Source organism: Nannobrachium achirus (genome assembly GCF_963921795.1).
Source record: "Nannobrachium achirus genome assembly, chromosome: 17".
Taxonomy (NCBI): domain Eukaryota; kingdom Metazoa; phylum Chordata; class Actinopteri; order Myctophiformes; family Myctophidae; genus Nannobrachium; species Nannobrachium achirus.
In genome coordinates, this window is record NC_137824.1 from 13,977,924 (window position 1) to 14,000,111 (window position 22,188).

Here is a 22,188-nt window from a genome sequence, read left to right on the forward strand (position 1 = left end):
ATAAGCGAACCCTGGTTGTAGGCCCTAAAATACACGACGCCTCTGCGGCCGACGGAATCATTTGGGAGACGTACTGTTGGGCGTCACAATGTTATTGTTCCCCCACTTCTTGAATGCCGCGTAGTCTTTGTCTCGCCAATCGCTACGATTTAAGAATAAATCCATACTCTCACATTTATATATCAATTATAGACGAGATCAATTTAAAGACGATGAGCTAACCTAACCCCCACTGCATCACATATTTATTGGGTAGGCCCTAAAAGCCTTGGCGTCTCTGGCTTGAGGGAATCATTCTGGAGACGCACACACACAGTAACACAAATACAGAGGCACGTCGTTTAAACTCCAACAATCTCCGTGGTTTCAACACAAAGGTAAGGAGCAGTATTCGGACCTGTATATTATCAACATTCTCTTCATTTTTGCTAAACTTTGATGTTCATTGACATATCAAAGTGTCCAAACAACGTCCACATAGTAGTGTTTTTAAAGCAGTATTTCAGTACTTGTACTCCTACTCTACTCCACTACACCTCGGATCCAAATATTGTACTTTTACTCGAATGCATTTATTTTAAAACTTTAGCTACTACCTACCTACTTTGTATATTTGAATTATTATTACAAAACACTTCGGCCACTATGTGTGTTTTGTCCATTTGAAAATCTACAAGCTCACAATGAGTCTTGAATTTACTTAAGAAAATTGGTAAAACATTTGAGAACTTTTCCACCACTGGTATTAACTTTTTTGTTCTTTTCACAAAGCAGCTATGTTTCACAAAGCTATGTTTACAACATAGATGTATAATCTATAAGCATTCAACTTCATGAACATACATTTTTACACTGTAGGGCAGCCAGCTAAAACTCTAAATAAACAAAAATAATAAATACATTTTATGCATAAATGTGATTATCGTTTTAATATTGCTAATCAAATTAAGTTTGCCACATTAACTGTGACATGTCATTTTCACCTTTCATTGCATCGCTAGTCAACATGGCTGAAGGAATTATTCCAGCTGACGATGCCTACCATCGTAGCGATGACTTCATTGCACCGCGTCCGCTGATGCCACTGAGCTCCATGGAGACAGGAGACAAATTTAGGCTGGAGGACAAGGTTCATTCGTGCAGGATCTTAGAAGGCCTCAACAGCTTTCGACTCAAGAAGGAGTTTTGTGACGTGATTCTGTGCTGTGGCGCACTGGAGTTTCACTGTCACCGGAACGTGCTGGCCTCCTTCAGCCCTTATTTTGAGGTTCTCACACACACACACACACACACACACACACACACACACACACACACACACACACACACACACACACACACATCCTCGACTGTAAGTAAGTAAGCCTGGCCGATCTATGAGGCACATAGGGCAGGAGCCTATCTCCCGTTTCTGTAGCGTGAGGTAGCTTGATGTCACAACAAATACGTCCTCGACTGTTAGGCCTACATGTGAACATTTATCGACCAGGGGTTTTTATGAAGGAATATGCCAAGTTCAGTTTCACGTGAACCAAATATCTTAACTTTGCTGTCAGGCAGAAACCTCTTATCTGCATATTTGTCACTTTTTGAGTTTTCTTTTCTTTTTCTTTTTTTTTCTTTGTAAATGAATGCCCGGTGCCATGGCATTGGTCTGAAATCTCATTGTTCCTACATCCCATTAGTCAGAATCTGGTGATGTTAACCTGGTGAAAAATACTACCGGTATGCCTAAACCTAACCCTAACCTCAGTAAAACTATGCCTAAACCTAACCCTAACCCAAACCCTAACCCTAACTCAGTAAAACTATGCCTAACCCTAACTAAGTTCGGACTAATGAGATGCAGGACTTATGGGCATTCCCTTGGATCATCCTACAGTGTTACACACAAGTATCAAAAGTAGCTATAGATCTGATCTGACATAAAATAAAATAAACTCATTTACAAAATACAAGATCTGCAAGAGACTAGAGGCGCATTTCCACTGCAGGGCCAAGCCAGAACCAGAACCAGAACTTTCCAGAACCAAGAACTTTCAAGAACCTGTGAAGTTCCAGAACCAAGTTCTGCTTTTGTTTCCATATAACCAGACCCAACCGGGAAGCTCCACTGGTCAGCCTGATTTGGCTGAGACAAAACAGCTGGTCATTTTAACAGCAGCACATTTGGGATTCTAAAATCTAAAATAACAGCTGTATGTAAATACGTATATTATTAATTACTACTTTCTGAATATAAAAAAATAAAAAAACAATAGAACGTTCAAACAAGCTGCTGACTGAGCGTTTGGTCGGTACGCTGCCTTTGCTCTAGGGAGGAAAAAAAGCGTCTCCCTCTCTCTCACACACACACATGCGGCACGCACGCACGCACACACGCACACACACACACACACACACACACACACACACATACGTCACAGCACGGCTCGGCTACTGCCTCGCGACTCGGGAGTCTGTAGAAATGCGTATCTCCACCGTAGTTTGTTGTCTGTCTATCGACGTACATTTTCTTTATTTTTGCTTGGCACTGTGTCTGTCTGCTTGTGCACTCGACGCTCATTTCAGAAAGACGACGGCGACGGAATTCGTTTGAAAATCCTTTCATTTAGAACGGATGCTTCTAGCTCCTTCTGGATATGGCGTCGCGTCCATAGTGTTTCTGACTGTGTTTCTGTCGCTGTTGTGTTGTGAGAGATTTCTCCCCGTTCTCCTCGGTGTCGTTACCTCCGCTCGACCAATCGAGAGCAGGAGCGCTGCTAGCCCCGCCCATAGGTTCCCAGAACTCAAGTTTAGTTCTACATCAGGAGCAGGACCTAAAAAAGGTTCCAGGAGGTTCCAGGAACCTTGTCTGGAACCGGGCCGTTCGCAATGGAAACAAAACCAGAACCAAAAAAATAGGTTCTGGTTCCTGAAAGTTCTGGTTCCACCTTGCAGTGGAAAAGCGCCTTAGATCTGCTACTTATGCTTGCATTTTACTTCTTCTTTTTTTAAGTCACCATTTTGGACATGAGGTGAGGTTTTACAGTATTTACCCACACAGGCGATGTTTGCTCCTGAGTGGAAGGAGTCACAGCAGCCCAGGGTGGTCATCAATGGAGTAGACCCCGAGTCTGTGGGCCTGTTGGTGGACTACGCCTACACTGCAAAGTTGACCATCACCATGGAAAATGTGCAGGTGATGTATTATTATCGTCATGAAGGGGTCTTCAACAGGGGGTCTGGCCGGGACCCCTAGGACCGTGTTTCTCAAACCTTAAAATTTCAAGGTCTCCCCTTAACTCTGACGGTGTACAAATGGAACCAAATCTTCGCAACTTGGTGGCGCCTTGGAGTCCTTTCACAAAACGTGGCAACCCTTGTTGAATCATATTGGCACTCTTACGATTGTAAATGAGATCAAAAACTAACCTAAAGAGAGATACCAATGAGGCTCCTTTGAATTGAAAATTTGAATTGAATTGATGGATCAATATTTAACAAGACAATATTGCCATAACAGGTTATTTTGTTTATTTGGTCCTATAGTTCCTGCTGGCTGCAGCAGACTGGCTCAATGTCGAGGATGTTAAAGATTCCTGCTGTTATTACATGAAGCGTCACATCAATGCAAAGAACTGCGTCGGGCTTCACTGCTTCGCTGAGGCCCACGGCTGTGCAAGTTTGGCGAAACTGAGCTTTCATTACATCCTGGACCACTTCAGGGACGTCTGCCAACAGGTGAGAGACCCAGGGATACATACACACATTTACCTAGCAGAGGTCATCAATATGTCCGGGCACAGACAAATGATTTGTTTTTACTCACCATTATAATGTTTTTATTTTGATCTGTAGACCCAATTACTGAATGTCAAGTCTCCAGGTTTTTTTTTCTCAGAACTATCTACTATGACACTATGTTGGCATATTAGGAGTCCCACTTGTAATTCTTCTTCCCACATAGCAAGAGTTCCTCTCTCTATCTGTGGACAAACTGATAGAGATCCTGGCCCACGACGACATCAACGTTCCGAAGGAGGAGATGGTGTTTGAGGCGGCCATGTCCTGGTTAAACGGGGATCCCACTACTCGCAGGCAGAGCTTCCAAAAGGTCTGTCACATTTCACAGCCTGTCACCTGATTTTGTAGAGTCCAGACCATGGAGAAGTCAAAAGCAATGGCCCTCGTTTATCAATGGAGTGTAAAAAACAGCCTATTTTCCCCCAAAATATTGGCAAGTGGCATTTATTTCAAGTTTCAAGTGGCATTTATGAACGCATCCTAAACAGTCAATCCTAGCGTACATTTGATCTCAGCATTGATAAATGCACCGGCTGAAATTAAAATAACACGCTCTTAAATATTCTCAAAATGCCCCTGATTTTACGACCTGAAAACCACTATTACTCACTTCTAGTATGGTATAAATATATGAGGGGAGCATACCTGAAATAGTTTAACTAGAAATAGAATAGTAACAGTGTGGGTACCAAAGGAATCACCAGTGATCCACCTCAAGGCAGAGTGGTAGAGTGTCTGGGTGCTTTAAAGTTATACCATGTAACTTTTTTTATAAAACAAATCTTAAAATTGTCCTAACTGTTAAATCGCTAAAGTTTTAGAACACCCACTCCGTTATTTTCAGCTTCTAAAGCATCCTTCTCTTTATATGTTTTCTATGATCCTGACCGGGCCCCGGTTTTCGCGCAAAAATTACGTCATCACACTACCGACCAATCACAGCGAGGGTTATACACTGCCGGCCAATCACAGCGCATCTTGAAGTGGGGTCGCTATGGCGAGGTGGAGGCAGACGCGGGGGTGAGAGAAGAGAAAAGCGGCCGAAAGACACGGACGCGGTTTGCTATAGAACTACTGACCTCTAGTTGAGCAACTTACACAGTATAGCTTTAAGAGTGATGGAGCTGCAAATCTATAAATAGTGTCACCATAATCCAGAACTGAGAGGAATGTGGCTTCGATAATATACAGTATTTTATAAGTTTTTGTCCAAGTTTAGTAACAAGATCGGCTATGTGGAATTTAAAGGATACAAATTAAGGCTGGGACTTTAACTGATTAATTGCGATTAATTAATTACAGAAAATTAACGCGATTAAAAAAATTAACTCATTTTAATCGCACATAGTTTTTGCACCACAGAACCTTCAGTTTCGGGCATACCGATCATAGCGATGCACCAACCAAGAAGAGAAAACAAACGCAAAGGGAGAAGTAGCCGATCAGAGCGCTTTGCTTGGCCCAGTGGATGCGAAATTTAGATTAAAAAAACTCACTTGTTGATTTTTTGATGTTTTACTTGAAAAAAAAATCTTCTCAGGTCAAATATCGGTGTGCGATTAAAATGTGATTAATTGCGATTAATTAATCACAGAGCCTGTAATTAATTAGATTAAAAATTTTAATCGCATCCCAGCCCTAATACAAATACAACCAAACAAGGCAAGGAAGCCAATAGGAAAGAGTTTCCCCCCGCACACCTCACTCCCTTTCATGTCCGTGTCTGACCCTGACAGACCACACACACACACACACATACACACACACACACACCCCCCCTACTCGGAAGCGCTGCACGATGGGATGGTTCTAACTCCGATCTCCCGGTGGCAAAAATAAATCCACTGTGTTACGATGGTGCATGGGGCACGTCGGTTCCTTAACACACGACTCCATAGGACACACTACCGTATAAGTTGGAGACCTCACAGTCCACGAAAAGATTACAGCGGCGCCGGTCCCAAACTCCCTAAAATGCTCTCGGTTAAGCGCTCGTACGCTTGATTGACAAGCTCCCAACCAATAGCATGTATTGACATTTCTATGAGTTATACTGGTAAATGATTAGTGTTGTATGACTTTGTTGTTGAAGGTGCTGGAGCATATCCGCCTGCCTGTCATCAGCCCCTCCTACCTCCAGGAGAACATTGAGACCCTGGACGTGGTGAAAGAATCCCTGGCCTGTCAGAGGCTGCTCACTGAGGCCAAGCAGAGCCGGGATCTCCTGATTCCCTACGGCCAGAGAGCAGAACCACGCACGCCCACAGGTAACCTGGGCTAGTGTCAACTGAGCTCACAAATTACATTCAAATTGTGGGTTTATTATTGTTATATTTGATCGTTATTTTGTATGGAAAACACTGTCAGAACTTGGAGATGCATGGTTTCTTCCAGACAGTGATGATCACGATATACTGTATAATAACATCTAAAACTAGAAATACTGTTCCTTCGAAACAGTGTGGGCTCGCTTCCAACCCAACAAATAGGATACTTTAAGGCAGAGGTCTTCAACAGGGGGTCCGCGACCCCTAGGGGGTCCGCGGAGGTACTGCAGGGGGTCCGCGAAATTGTTGCAAAAAAAAAAAAAAAAAATCAAAAAATGTTTTTTTTTTGCCATTTTCCACATTTATGTTAAAAAAATAAATCATGATTCTATCCATTTTGAATAGCTTGAATACATGATTACTATGCAGATTGTTGATATTATTGACATTGGATCTCAGTTAATAAGTAGTATGTTTAGAAATGGTAGTGGTATGGCCACCCTGCTCGCTATACATGTTAAAAAAATATGTCGTAGCCCCGACCCCCCCCCAACCTACGAGGTGGTAGGGGGTCCCTGCTCCATCTCCCCATCAGTTTGGGGGTCCCCGGCCTGAAAACGTTGAAGACCCCTGCTTTAAGGTACTGTAAGGTACAGTACCTTACAGTATTGTACTGTACTGCACCTTACTGTACTGTACTGTACTGTACTGTACTGTACTGTACTTTACTTTACTGTACTCTACTGTACCTTACTGTACTGTACTGTACCTTACTGTACTATACTATACTATACTGTACTCTACTGTACCTTACTGTACTGTACTGTACTCTACTGTACCTTACTATACTGTACTTTACTGTACTCTACTGTACTTTACTGTACTCTACTTTACTTTACTGTACTCTACTGTACTGTACCTTACTGTACTTTACTGTACTCTACTGTACTGTACCTTACTGTACTGTACTTTACTGTACTCTACTGTACCTTACTGTACTGTACTGTACCTTACTGTACTATACTATACTGTACTCTACTGTACCGTACTGTACCTTACTGTACTGTACTCTACTGTACCTTACTATACTGTACTCTACTGTACTCTACTGTACTTTACTGTACTCTACTGTACCTTACTGTACTTTACTGTACTTTACTGTACTCTACTGTACCTTACTCTATTGTTTTGTACTTTACTGTACTGTACTCTACTATACCTTACTGTACTGTACCTTTCTGTACCTTACTGTACTTTACTGTACTCTACTGAACCTTACTGTACTTTTACTGTACTCTACTGAACCTTACTGTACTGTACATATTCTATGTGTTCTAGAGGTGTATATTGAGTGCATATACTGTAGGTTAACAATGCCAGATCACATCTGTCCTCCACTATGTCTATAACCAAGGCGTTCTTCTATGTGGCCACTCCAGACTGAGGAGTGGAGCATGACTTTTATTGTGTGTGTGGATCTGATTTGAAAATACATTGGTTGTGATATCTCCCTGACAACCAACAACAACCACTAATACGGCTGAGTGTCCCTGCGGGTTCTAGGATATATACTGTAAATCCCATTGCCCGGGATCCTAAAACCTTATTCTTTTTAACTAAAATTTCTAAAACACTACAAAACATGTCTCAAAGACAAATACAAGCAAACGTCTCCACAGTAACAGTTGTGTTTGTGTGTGTGTGTGTGTGTGTGTGTGTGTGTGTGTGTGTGTGTGTGTGTGTGTGTGTGCGCGCGCGCGCGCGTGCGTGCATGCGTGCGTGTGCGTGCACATTGTAGATCAACTTCATAGCAGTATTAAGTGGGCCATCTATGTTTTTTTATTAATAATAAAATCTGCAAAGTAACAAGTAACTGAAGCTGTCAAATGCTGTATTTATAGTAGAGTATATGTAACAAAAATGGAAAGTAGAGTAAAAGTACCTCAAAATTGTACTATAGTGTAGGTACAAGTACTTGTATATACTTGAGTAAATGTACTTGGTTACTTTGCAGCACCACAGAACAGCCAATGACAGACAGGCCTTTAATCACAGCTGTTTCAATCAGTAGAGTGGAGAGGGACATTTAGAGATATTTGTAGTTTTAACTCAGAATATATACATCACACAACTTAGATATTTGGGTCAAATCAGAGAGCAGACCTGTGTGAACGCAATGATATAAATAGCATATCTGAAGTGTGAACACTGCAGCCACAGCGCCTTAACATAAACATGGGTCTATTATCCTTCTCTCCACTCTGTCCCCACTCACTAAACCCATTGGAAATGCATTGGGTGCTTAAAGTTAAACATTTTTATTTTTTTTAAATTATTCTACAAAACATTTCAAAACGAAAAATACAAGCACACGTGTCCTCAGTAAGCTGAACACATAAAAATTTGAATGGTGTTGAAAGGTGTAAGCGTGTAGGAGATGAATCGCGCCAAAGTTTTGAGGAGATACACATATAGCTATAAATAAATAAACAAATAAATAATGAAGATAACATACGTGTGCTCGCCTTCCAGGCGAGCCCACAATGAAAGGTATAACAACGTATTCATGGGGTTGCATTTGTAGTCCTAAACCGGCCATATTGAGGACCAACACAGGTGTTCAATTTGTCTGATTGGCATAGAACCAATGTTCTACGTTAATCAAAACACATGTGTTGGTCCTCAAAATGGCTGGTGTAGGACTACAAATGCAACCCATGAATAGACTAATGTTCTAACCCTCTGTATTAAAAGGAGTTGTTTATGTACACTCTTTTAAAATGTGCTGGTTCATGTGCTAATCCTGAACCTTAACATCTGTCCAAATGTCACAATGACATGGTCCCATGGATATTATTAAATAAATGTAGCGTTATCACTTTGAACTAAAATAACTCTCTCTCTGACCCATTCCCATTCCATTTGTTGTTCTTTTATTCAGTGATCGTGAATGTGAGGGGAATCTCCGGAGAAAGCATTCAGTGCTTTGATCCCCTGAACAATCAGTGGAAGGAGCTGGCAGGTTTTCCCTTCGACGTATTCGGTCACAGTCTGGTGGTGTCAGGTGAGGAGGGGTACCATCAGAGTAGAAGAGCTTTAATCGAACCTAAAGATTTAAACCCGACAAAGGTTCGGGCCCCGACCTAAAGCCCCATAAATGGGTGACAAACAGGGCCCGGCAGAGAGAGCCCAACATTACAGTATGAAAAGCAGCAGCAGAACTTTTTGTCTTCATTAAATATTGGCTATTCATGAAGAAAAATTCTACCCTCTTACAGCTAGAAGCTGCACTCGTTCTGTCTTTCAAAGTGACTGTCTGACACAATTAATTAATACAGGGCGGCCGAGCGTCTAGTCGGCGCCCTGGCCAACTCGGGAACAATGTAAATAGGGGATGAATGCCACGCCCTTTAATGCAAACCCCATTATACCTGTTGTCATAGGATCTGTTTTGACCATCTGTTTGCGTGTGTCCATTTATGCCCATATATGGGGATATCTGTCTGCATCCATTTTATGCCCATATATGGAGATATATGCAGACACAGTGCCGGTTCTGGAAAACCCTGATGTCAGACATCAGAATCCGAACCTTTCGTGCTGGTTCCAGAAAATCGCGTATCGGATTGGGTCGAGGCCGGGCACTGCACTACCTGCTACGGCGGGGAACGCGCGTGCCGAATTTGAAATAGGGAATGAATGCCCCACCCTTTAATGCAAACCCCATTATACCTGTTTATATGCGTCCATTTTTTGTGTCCATTTTATGCCCATATGCCCATATGCGATTCCGAACATTTTGCGCCGGTTTTGGAAAACCGCGTGTCCATGTTATGCCCATATGCCCATATATGGAGATCTCTGTATCTGTCTGTGTCCTTTTTATGCACATTATACTCTAGCCCAAATGCCCATATATGGAGATCTCTGTATCTGCCCATATATGGAGATCTCTGTATCAGTCTGTGTCCCTTTTATGCCCATATACGGAGATATCTGTCGGGTCGAGGCAAGTGAGAGCAAGTGAGAGCCTTCGTAACTCACCCCTTACTTTACTTACAGAGCGCCCCGGAGTTCCCTAGCCCCTGGGCTCCTTATTCCCCTTTATTATTTAAGTTTAGCGTGAGAGGGAACTGCCCGGGCTTATCCACATTATTCACCTGGTTCTCTTAAAGGCACAGCCCGCTAATTCCCCTGAACCCAACCGCTCTGAAGAGCACCCTGAACTTTGCTCACCTCGAAGTGAGAGGAAGAAAGACTATAGTTTATGCCACACTCAGAGATTTTTTGTTGACTCATCTAGTGTATGTGATGTCAGAGCCTTTTATGAAGTGATGTCACAATGAGTCAGCGCTTGCTCCGGAACAGCCCGATGTCAGTCATCTCCGCATACGGAGATTCCAAACCTTTCGTGCCGGATCCAAAAAACTGTGTATCGGGTCGGGTCGAGGCCTAGCTAAGAACGTAGGCAAAGGTCTGAGCTGTCTGTGTGCGAAATTTGGAGTCTGTAGCACTAACCATGTGCTGTCAGGGCTCATCCATGCGATTCGGGCCAATTCGGATTCGGCGTCCATTGGCTTCAATTAGTAATCAGGACTCCGCATATGGAGATTCCGAACCTTTCGTGTTGGTTCCGGAAAACCGCATATCGGGTCGGGTCGAGGCCTAGCTAAGATCGTAGGCAAAGGTCTGAGCTGTCTGTGTGTGAAATTTGGAGTCTGTAGCACCAACCATGTGCTGTCAGGGCTCATCCATGCGATTTGGCCCAATTCGGCCTCGGCTTCAATTAGTAGTCACGATATTTACGTTTACTTCATCCTGTTGTATTCATTCAACATATTTTTTATACAAGGTGGCTGGCTGCCACAGAATTAAAGGAGTAGTTCACCTAATCCTGTCCGATTCTACTGTATGTAGTTGTAGCAATGACTATTTTTTTATTTTTTTAACCAGTGGCTCTGTCTGACTAATTAGCATACCCAAAACGTCATGAAATCAAATGAATGAGAGGTGTAGGTCTACTGCTCTACTTAAAGAGCCTCTGGGACAACCCTATCTTATTTTATTGTTGTTTGGGACACGATCAACACAATCAACAGAGTTATTTTTTGTGTTCAATCTGTGTTTTGAGATATTTTAGTATTTCAGCATGACTAGTGATGCATTTTGCATCATCAGTGATGCGTTTTGCATCATATGATGCAAAACGCATCACTAGTACATGCTGAAATACTAAAATATCTCAAAACACAGATTGAACACAAAAAATAACTCAGGATTGTGTTGATCGTGTCGCAAACAACAATAAAATAAGATGGTACCCAGGGGGCAAAGGAAGGTGTGCTGCATTTGCCCCGACATACAAAGTTGTCCACCAGAAATATTATCTATGACCCAGTAGGATCACAACCTATATGGACAACCCGGTCAATTTGTACAACAAAGTCCAATATGGCCGCCTTTAGTTTTAATGGGGGGGTGAATACGGCAAAATTTTAAACTGAGGGATATTTCCACGAAACTTCACAGGTTGATCAATGGTATACATATGAACATTTTTTGTATTGCAAGTTTCCATGAAATCCAATATGGCCACCACAATATGGCCGCCATAATGTAAGGACCCAGAAAATAGGTTTTGCCTCTAACTTCTGAACCAGATGAGCTAGAAACGCAGACTTGGTGTCTATTTCATGGTGTCTGACCATGGGAGACCCAATGGAATAGCTAATTTTATTATTGGGTGTGTCTGGACCTTTATTGTGCATATTTGCAAGATGGTGGACTCCCAAAATAGAGCTTTAACATAATTTCTACCATGATTGTTGACTGCTTTTGCAAATACAAGCAATATGAATCCATTTGCTAAGATTTATGGCACAGAAGGGACTTATACCTGTATTATTCTTGAGTTTGCATGTTGTCAAAATGGCTGTAAACGAGATATTATATTTCCTGTCCGATTCTACTGTATGTAGTTGTAGCAATGACTTCAGATAAAATCAGAGACCAAAACAATGTAGCTTAGAAATTATTTTTTTATTAAAAAAAATGAAAAAAAGAGAGAGATTATGAAATGAATGCAACTGCCCCTTTGGGTCTTTCACACAGACATGCACATGCTTTCCAACAACTTCAGCTTCAGGGAAATTAGTTTTTCTGGCAGCCTTTGATACAGCTACATGATATTGCCTTGTCCATTGATATAGGACAGGCTGGCTCTGTAGATGGACAGGGGACTGCCTTCCCATCACTGAGAGACCATCCATATTCATTGAAGCAAGGGATGTCTGGCTTCGCGGTGTGTGCAGTTTTATGTATTATGGCTGCTAGAGCAGCTCTTTTCAGGTGCAGGCCAAAGGCATTTTCTGTAGGTGGCAGCAGCTTCAACAGGGTTGATCGGTTATTTAGGAACTTGTACACTCTCAGCATTGCCAGGTCAAAGTCCTCCGAATGGTCAGCTTTTGATGCATATACAGCTATTGTGAGGTCTCTAGCCTGATTCTTGACATCCACTGAGAGGGAATACGTGGAATTTTCACCAAACTCCTGAAGTGCAGGGAGATCTAGACCCATGCTGGTCTTGAACCCTGCCTTCTTTCCAGTGAAAAAGGGATAGCTGGTGGTATCTCTGCCACTCAGGCTATGAATAAAGGGCAGGGCAGTGGACCCAGTCTTAAGACAGCTGAGCAGGAACACAGGTATGTCCATTCAAAACCTGCAAAAGAATAGGAAGTCTCTGCACAATATACAGCTCCTGATCCTCAAGAGTTTTTTGCTGTCTCTGAAAACAAAGCAAACCTTCTAAGATTCCTCTGTGAAGAATGGTGTCAAAATGAGACACTTAAGTCTGCTCTTGGTACAACCCATCTTTACCTGAGTGGAGGATTTAAAGAAGAGACAAGGAGTGTGGTGGTCAAGGAGGGGTGTGTTGTTTGATGTCCCTGCACTAGAGTCAACACAACAGGAGGCTGACACAAGGGTAATTCTACACACCATCTACAGTGTCCAGGCTCACAAAGTTGACAGAGTTGTCATCCATGCTAATGACACAGCATGATGATCATCATCATCATCATCATGTGCCTATATCATGCTGCCACCCACCTCCTAGACCTTCCAGAGCTGTGGGTGAGAACAGAGCAGGATGCATATCTTCCTATCCATCACATGGTATCAGCCCTTGGACTCGCACAGTGTCGTGCCCTGCCCTTTATTCACAGCCTGAGTGGCAGAGATACCACCAGCTATCCCTTTTTCACTGGAAAGAAGGCATGGTTCAAGACCAGCATGGGTCTAGATCTCCCTGCACTTCAGGAGTTTGGTGAAAATTCCTATTATTCCCTCTCAGAGGATGTCAAGAATCAGGCTAGAGACCTCACAATAGCTGTATATGCATCAAAAGCTGACCATTCGGAGGACTTTGACCTGGCAAAGCTGAGAGTGTACAAGTTCCTAAATAACCGATCAACCCTGTTGAAGCTGCTGCCACCTACAGAAAATGCCTTTGGCCTGCACCTAAAAAGAGCTGCTCTAGCAGCCATAATACATAAAACTGCACACATCGCGAAGCCAGACATCCCTTGCTTCACTGAATATGGATGGTCTCTCAGTGATGGGAAGGCAGTCCCCTGTCCATCTACAGAGCCAGCCTGGCCTATATCAATGGACAAGGCAATATCATGTAGCTGTATCAAAGGCTGCCAGAAAAACTGTTCATGTGCGAAGAAGGGAATTGCATGCTACTTGGGGTGTCGTTGCCAAGGACTGGAGACAAGATGCAGCAGGATAGGTACACATGACAGTGATAGTGACTAGCAATTATTTGCATTATAATGCAGCCTGTTTTAATCATATGTTCATTATAATTTCCCTGAAGCTTAAGTTGTTGGAAAGCATGTGCATGTCTATGTGTGAAAGACCCAAAAAGGCAGTTGCATTCATTTCATTGAGATAATCTCTCTCTTTTTTTTTCTTTTTTTTAAATTAAAAAATAATTTTTAAGATACATTGTTTTGGTCTCTAATTTTATCTGTCATTGCTACAACTACATACAGTAGAATCGGACAGGAAATATAATATCTCGTTTACAGCCATTTTGACAACATGCAAACTCAAGAATAATACAGGTATAAGTCCCTTCTGTGCCATAAATCTTAGCAAATGGATTCATATTGCTTGTATTTGCAAAAGCAGTCAACAATCATGGTAGAAATTATGTTAAAGCTCTATTTTGGGAGTCCACCATCTTGCAAATATGCACAATAAAGGTCCAGACACACCCAATAATAAAATTAGCTATTCCATTGAGTCTCCCATGGTCAGACACCATGAAATAGACACCAAGTTTGCGTTTCTAGCTCATCTGGTTCAGAAGTTAGAGGCAAAACCTATTTTCTGGGTCCTTACATTATGGCGGCCATATTGTGGCGGCCATATTGGATTTCATGGAAACTTGCAATACAAAAAATGTTCATATGTATACCATTGATCAACCTGTGAAGTTTCGTGGAAATATCCCTCAGTTTAAAATTTTGCCGTATTCACCCCCCCATTAAAACTAAAGGCGGCCATATTGGACTTTGTTGTACAAATTGACCGGGTTGTCCATATAGGTTGTGATCCTACTGGGTCATAGATAATATTTCTGGTGGACAACTTTGTATGTCGGGGCAAATGCAGGTTTCCTAAAAAAAGGCTGGTTTGCCCCCTGGGTATGGGGTTGTCCCAGAGGTGAAGTGGCTCTTTAACAACTGCATCATTGGCCATTTGGTAGCTAAACAGTCTGGGTAATCTATTTTAAGTAGCTAGATTGTTTGATTTTATTAGATTTTCCTTAGCCATAAGTATCTATTTTCTACGTTTATTTTCTGTAAAACGCCATTTCTGTTGAATGTGGGCCAAGTCATGAATAACATTGTGAAGCAATTGAAAGAGAGATGTGCTCAGATATCAACCCAGACAAATAGCAGACAAATGTACATTAATTTGTTTTAGTGTTTGTGTGGAATATGCTAATTGCACAGAAGTATTAAAAAGAGAGCAGAATTTAGCAAATTACTTTGATTACAAATTGTGACACTGACAGAATATACATCCATGGATTTCCAAGCCATAAAATAATGCACATTGCACTTGTCTTATGTGGAAATAAAGCAAATAAAAGAGAGAAGTTATCAAATAATGTCATTTTATCAACTGGCCCGCGGCCCCTTGACATTTTTGTAATGTGGCCCACTGGTTCAGAAGTTTGAGTATCCCTGCTATAGTGTATAGTAAGTGAATGAGACCCAGAATTACCCTAGCAGTCAAAGATTCTCCTAGGGATGTTGAATTTCAATCTTTGTTAGATATGTTAGTAGACATCTTTACAAACACATTGGTGAAGAAATCGTTTGGTAACACATTTATTCCCAGGGTTTTATTAAAATTCCCTGACTAATACCCATGTACCTGACAAACTACTTCTTAAAGGTCAAGGATGTTCACGATCACAACACCAGAGGCAGCTCCACTAATCATCATCAACGTAGATTTAACACTAAACAAGGCTCTAACTCGTTCTCCTGCTATACCATCAACATGTGGAACGCTCTTCCACAAGCCTTAAAGGAAAGCAAATCCCTAGCCTCCTTCAAAATTGGTATGAAAAGTCACCTTCAGGCGGCTGCTACCCGTGACTTGTAAATAGACTAAGCCCCCATGCTCCCCCCACCCTTTTTTTCTGCTTTTGTATTTGATGTTATGCTTTCGAAACTGATTATCCTAGATAAAGTAGTATGTTCTATCCGTCTGTCCATAGACAGACGAACCACTACTTAAAGTGTGGTTCCTGTGGAAATAAGCCTCGGCTTTCTAGGATCTCCTTTTAGTTGACCGTGTACCAGTGATTTGTACTGTCATGAAACTGTACGTTTTTCTATTGCAAACTCCTAATAAATTATTCAATCAATCAATCAATCAATTCATTTTATGAACAAAGGCTTTTGGTCTGAAATTGTGGATGCATCCACACAGCAGTAGAGAACATTTAGCCCTCCCTCCTGAAAGACAGTTGAGAAGGCTGTTAACTTTATTATTATTTACTGGTAGATCCAACATTGTCTCATCAGAGGTACTCTGTCTCTGAGCTCAGGCAGAAATCCTAAGCTCTACATCAGAGTCAACTGGAGTAGAGGCCAATGAAGTGGATCATCTTTATTTCTTTAACAATCAAGGAAGTTCTCATTTTCTGCTCTTCTCCCACCACAGACTCTGTTCTGTATTTGGTCGGAGGAGTCTATGGTGATAGAGAAACTAAGAAGACGTGGCGCTACGATCCTTCCCTTGACTCGTGGGTGCAGATGGCTTCCATGAACCATGCACGCTATAGCTTTGGTAAGACCTAACCAAAACTATGGCATTCAATTGAGCTTTTGGTTTTGGAATAACCGCAGTAGGTTGTTGTTTTGGTTATGCCATGAGAGGCAAAGTTAATATATGTATTTATTTCCCTTGCACAACAACTCCACATAGTAGAGGTGGGACGTTCGCGAACAAATTGAGTCGATTGAATGGCTCTTTGAAATGTACGATGCAGAATAGCAGATCTACAAGCTCACAATGCTTTGCTATTTTCAAATGGCGGAAATGTATATATGGCCGAAATGTGCGTATGTAAGGTTGAAGTGATTTGTAATTACTGTATATTAATCAAGATCTACAACTAAAACGAGCCAGTCTTTTGAACAGCTCTTTGAAAGGAACGGATCCCAGAGATCCAGCTCACTTCAAAGAGCCATAAATCCCATCTCTACCATATAGGTCTGTTGGAGGTTGAAGGCTTCCTGTACGCAATGAACGGCACGCACCACTCGGATGATGATTTCGACAACATTGTGACCTCAGTGGAGTGCTACGACCCCAAAAGCGATATGTGGTCGTTCTTTGAGCAGGAGGTTGAAGCCATGAACAGACCATTCATCTTTTACACGGTCGCCCTAGATGGACGGATCTATGTCATTGGTATGGAACTGTTCTCTCTGTACTTAAATGTTTTGTGTTTTTTGTAAATTAATGCCCTACTTGGTCACACAAAAGTAGCAGAAGCACAAGCCTGAAACAAAGTAAACACAATGAGTTTTGAGCTTGTAGATCTGCTACTTTAGCTATTTTAGTCTTTTAATCTGGAATTATTATTATTATTATTATTATTATAGATTTTAATGCAAAATGTCCAAGTCCCTTTTCATCCATGCATCCATCTTCAACCGCTTATCCGGAATAAGGTCGTGGGGGTAACAGTTCCAACTGAGATTTCCAGAGTTCCTTATCCTGAGCAACTTCCTCCACTCCCTCTGGGAGTATACCGAGGCATTCCCAGGCCAGTTTGGAGATGTAATCGTTGGTCTGCCACGGGGTCTCCTCCCAGTGGGACGTGCATCGAGGACATTCCTAGGAAGGCACTCGGGAGGCATCCATACTAGACCCCCGAACCACCTAAGCTGACACCTTTTGTGTTATTTTATTCATCTTTCTCCTGTTTGACGATCAATAATGTTTTGCCTTGTCCTCCTGGGCCATTGCTGTCGCTGTCACAGAGAAGGATGGTTCTACCACAGGCGAATTCAGGGCGTTAGAGTACTACGTTGGAAACCCTAACCCTGGAAAAAAAATCGAATGGACGGAAGTCCCTGCTCTGAAGTTTTCCCGTCTCTGTTCGGCTGTATGCACTCTCAAAGGAAGGATCTACTTTATAGGTATTTATACCGGTTCTTACTGTAGCTCTTGAAGGGATATTTCACTTTAAAAATGTTATCTTCTACTCAGGCCTTTGTGAACACCCCAGTATTTACGTTTCTCGATTCAGTGTGTGCACTTTGACAACTTATACCCAGCAACCACAACTATCTTTTCCAGTTTACCTCCCATGCAGCTTATTTTACACAAGTTAATATTAACCGGAAATACGTGTAACTTATTTTGTGCAACTTCGTTTCGCTTGCGTCTCTCTCTCAGGAGACAGTGAGAAAGAGAGAGAGAGATTGCGGTGATATTAATGAGCTGTCATCTCATTTTCAACCGGTCACTATGTCCGATAAGTTTTATATTTTCCAGTCTTTGTCATTAAAATCCGGCAATTTCCAGTCTAACACAATCTTTGAGGTGTGTGTGTGTGTGTGTGTGTCAGTAGCACTTTGGAGGCCGGACGCGACCGGACGTCGTGTGGTCGAAAAATTCCCACACGGACGCACGGACGGCACCGAACGGTGCACGGCCGTGTAAACGCGTGCATACCCCCCGCGAGAGCCGCGACAACCCCCCACCCCGCGAATCCGCGATAACTACAAGCAATACTTTAATCAGTGGCTACTACTTTGCATAACAGGTTTCTAGTGGTGAATGTGTGAGCGTGCTTGAGGACTCCTCAAGCCCCCTCTATTCATATGGATATATAGCCTACATTAACACCTAGGTTTCCAGCTGTGACTGCATGTGCATGTGTCGATTAGTGATGGGCAATCCCGTTCATTTCAGTGAACGGATCATTTCGTTCACGTTCACGGTAATGATCCGTTCAAAAGACTCGTTCATAGCGCGATCGCCCCGTGAAAAACACAATCGCGGAAGCATTTTTATTTCGTCGCGAGCAGCCCGCCGTCGCGTCCTGTCTGCCGGCCGGGGCTAATAGGGGGAGGGGCGGGGGTGTGAACGAAAGTGTGAACGACCCATTTCAGGGATTTGAACGAATCGTTCACGAGTCATGCTAATGATTCGATTCTTTTGACCGAATCACTCATGAACGACACATCACTAGTGTCGATGTGTGTGTGTCCTCATACATGGCTCCATTACTGTCATATTTAGTGTTTGAGATTCGTTCAAGGCAAACTTTGTTTCTCTAGCCTACTGCAGCGCTGTATTTTCTAAATGAATTAAAAGAAAGAACATAAAATCTTAAGTAACAATGCAAATGTAATTAAGACTAGAAAACTATTGTTTTCCCACCATTAGATCTGCTAACATCCTTTCTATCTAAATAGCCTCTAGAGGCGCGTGCACGCGCGTGCACGTGACGTCAATAAATGACCGTCCGCCCGGAAAAGAAAATCCCAAAGTCCCCACAGAGCAGAAGTGGCTTTCACGAGGCATCATGGGATGTTTACCATGGTAACCAGTTAAAGCTGTACTGTGGAAGCTGCTCAACTAGTGGTCAGTAGCGATATTGCTTTTTTCGGCCGTTTTTCGCCGCGGACCACCAGAACGGGGGTCCGCGGACCCCCGCAGCCGCCGATCCATAGAGCCGTCTCCCATCATTTTTAGACCAGAATTGAGGGAGTAGCATGCAAGATTCCTTCACCAATGTAAACACAGTTGCTAAGGGAAGCTATTTACTGAAGAGACAGCAAGATTCGCTGTGATTGGCCGGTGGTGTATGATCGGCGCTGTGATTGGCCGGTAGTGTATCATGTGGGAGATGACATCATTTTGCCGGGAAATTCTCCCCCCCTCACAACTCATAGAAAACATATAAAGAGAAGGCTTCAGAAGCTGAAAATAACAGAGTGGGGGTTCTAAAACTTTAGCAATTTAACAGTTAGGACAATTTTAAGATTTGTTTTATAAAAAAAGTTACATAGTATAACTTTAACACGTCCCTGGACGTGTTAACAGGGCATGGCACTCCACGTGGGGGTAATCCTTATCATGTCCCTGGACATTTTTGGCATCCCTCCTTGTGTTAATGGTTCCATAATAGACTAAGACTTCGCTGGTAGTATGTCTAAACTACTATCCTGTTCATTCCTTTCCATATATATAGGTGGGTATATTAATCAAAGGGGACAACAGACGAAAACCACGAATGAAGTGCAGTACTATGACCCCAAGACCAGCCAGTGGACCGATGTCGCCCCCATGAACGAACCACGCGGCGAGGCTGGCGTGGCCGTGGTGGATGGCAAGATCTACGTACTGGGTCACCGCCCAGTCCCTTCTTTGTAAGATTGCCTTTATACTGTTTTTTTTTTTTTGTACATTTACTTACTGTAGTGTGTGTGTGTGTGTGAGAGAGAGAGAGAGAGAGAGAGAGACTGTGCTGTGCTGTGCTGTGTTGCGTTGCATTGTGCTGCGTGCTAAAATAACTATTAACTATACAGATGTCTGCAGCTCCATGCTACAGTATACCGTTGTGTGGGGAATAAACACCCGAAACCGGATAAACCCTGTGAATTTTCCAAGCTCAGCCCCCCCTGGGATTTGGAACTTCCTGCGCACCTGGCCGTTATAGATCTTTTAAAGAGGTGTTGCCATAGTTTGGTACTTTTTCTTTTTTGTATGTGTCTAAATTCTTTTTTAAGAAATCGTTGTGGGGCGAAGAAATCAAGGCATCATGTCTTTAGCTCTTGAAAGTGTAAGATAAAATCTTCATTTCATTTTACACTATCAAGAGTTAAACTATTGTTAAACACCTGCATTAATTAATTTATAAAAGGTCTACACAATTAGAAAATGTTTTTCTCTCTATGCCACCACAACAAAATATTCTAAGTGTGGGGTCTGTGAGGCTACATCTCATCAAATGGTGTTCCGTGGCTCAAATGCTTGTAGATATTGCAAGCTTGTAGATATTTTACACTATATTTTTGTTATTTTAGGCTATTTTAGTATTTGAAGCGGTCAAAATGGTGATGGAATACCTATTCAATCTTCCATAAAAGCCCTATTGCATGGCTCATGGGTATTGGTCTCTCTCTTGCTGTAGCACGCATCAACAGACCATCGAGCGTCAACAGACCATCGAGCGGTACTGCGACGACACCAACACGTGGGAGATGGTGGGAGAGATGCCCAACAGTCACAGCTGGTACGGGTGTGTCTCTCTCAGGCTGAAGAAGGATGCGTACGCACTGAAAAGAATCTTCTATCAAGACGCACCAGCAAGACAAGACAGGACATGAAGACTGGTCCCTCTGTTGCACCTGGAACGCTAGTCTGTGTCACGTTAGATTTGAAAGAATAATCAAAGTGGTTAACACTTTAAATGCCATTCGCAAACTAATTTGGGATTTTAAACCTAGCCGCTGTGTACTTTTCCCGAACTCGTCTGTAGTAAAAATTAAAAAATACAGTTTTGCTACTCACCACAACAAAGGTGGCTGTTGGGAGTTGAAAGCCTACTCTACTTAGTGGAAGTTGTCTGAACCCCCACCACACGTCTAATAGATTACAATTCATGCTGCTAAAACCAAGGGTCCATTAACCAATAAGTGCCATTGTTGCTGAAAAAACACATTGTTTTTGTTATTCTTCTTGCCTAAAAGTGTCTGGCTGTCAGAAAATGTGAAGCAGTTCCAAAACTCCCAAAGCAGATGAGATTCAAAGTGTCAGCCTCACACATTGACATTCTTCCATCTTTCTCCAAAACTAATAGATGCCCACAATCATTAACATTTGGTCTAAAGGTCAGGACCAAGGGTCCCTGCAGCAAATTAAAGTTTAGTTTCACTATTATTTCACTGGCCTAAGCCTGTGAAAGAATGATAGCATGTATATAAGAATGACTTTTCAGATCATTGGTTTCACTCGCTCCAATTGCAATGAAGAAATCTTCTCTCATGGGCGTTTGTGGCACAAAATACATTAAATATCAATCTAACCTGCAAAAGTTTGAGAACCAATGATGTACTGTAGTAGTACTGGGCTACTTTATTCTGTCATGAGAAGTAAGAACTTGCTAATGCATGATTTGACCAGCAGATGGCTGTATTTCACAGTGTTTTGTTTACTGAGACCCAATTAATATAGTGCGGGTCTATTGTTTGAACTAAGTCTTCAGCTCAATTTATGATGTTGTATTATATTTGAAATGTACAATTTACCTCATATTTTCCTCTTTTGTGCATTCAGGTTGTATAGTATTTGTTCCTTTGTCATTCCTGAGGTTCATCGTTTGTATCATTTGTATTTTTATAAAGAGTTGGTTCTAGCTCACTGTTAATTGGGAAATAGTGGAGACATTTCTTTCATGAATAAATCTTTGTCTTTTTGCAAACTGCAGGAGTTTGTTCAGTCACCAGGAATTTACATCCCATTTTAAGTAAAAGTAGCACTACCACAATGTGGGGAAAAAAATCATGCAAGTACTACATTCAAT

General features: G+C 42.1%; 1 protein-coding gene across 1 annotated transcript; it reads left to right on the forward strand.

Annotated features, from left to right (window-relative positions):
* Nucleotides 1-1,006: 1,006 nt before the first annotated feature.
* On the forward strand, nt 1,007-20,992 carry LOC308302277 (kelch-like protein 21; the record flags this gene model as incomplete). Its single annotated transcript, XM_080746536.1, has 10 exons — nt 1,007-1,267; nt 3,047-3,181; nt 3,532-3,723; nt 3,950-4,096; nt 5,879-6,053; nt 8,995-9,117; nt 16,305-16,430; nt 16,857-17,057; nt 19,855-20,032; nt 20,797-20,992. 10 exons carry the CDS (start codon nt 1,007-1,009, stop codon nt 20,990-20,992), a joined length of 1,734 nt encoding a protein of 577 aa, XP_080602662.1.
* Nucleotides 20,993-22,188: the final 1,196 nt, after the last annotated feature.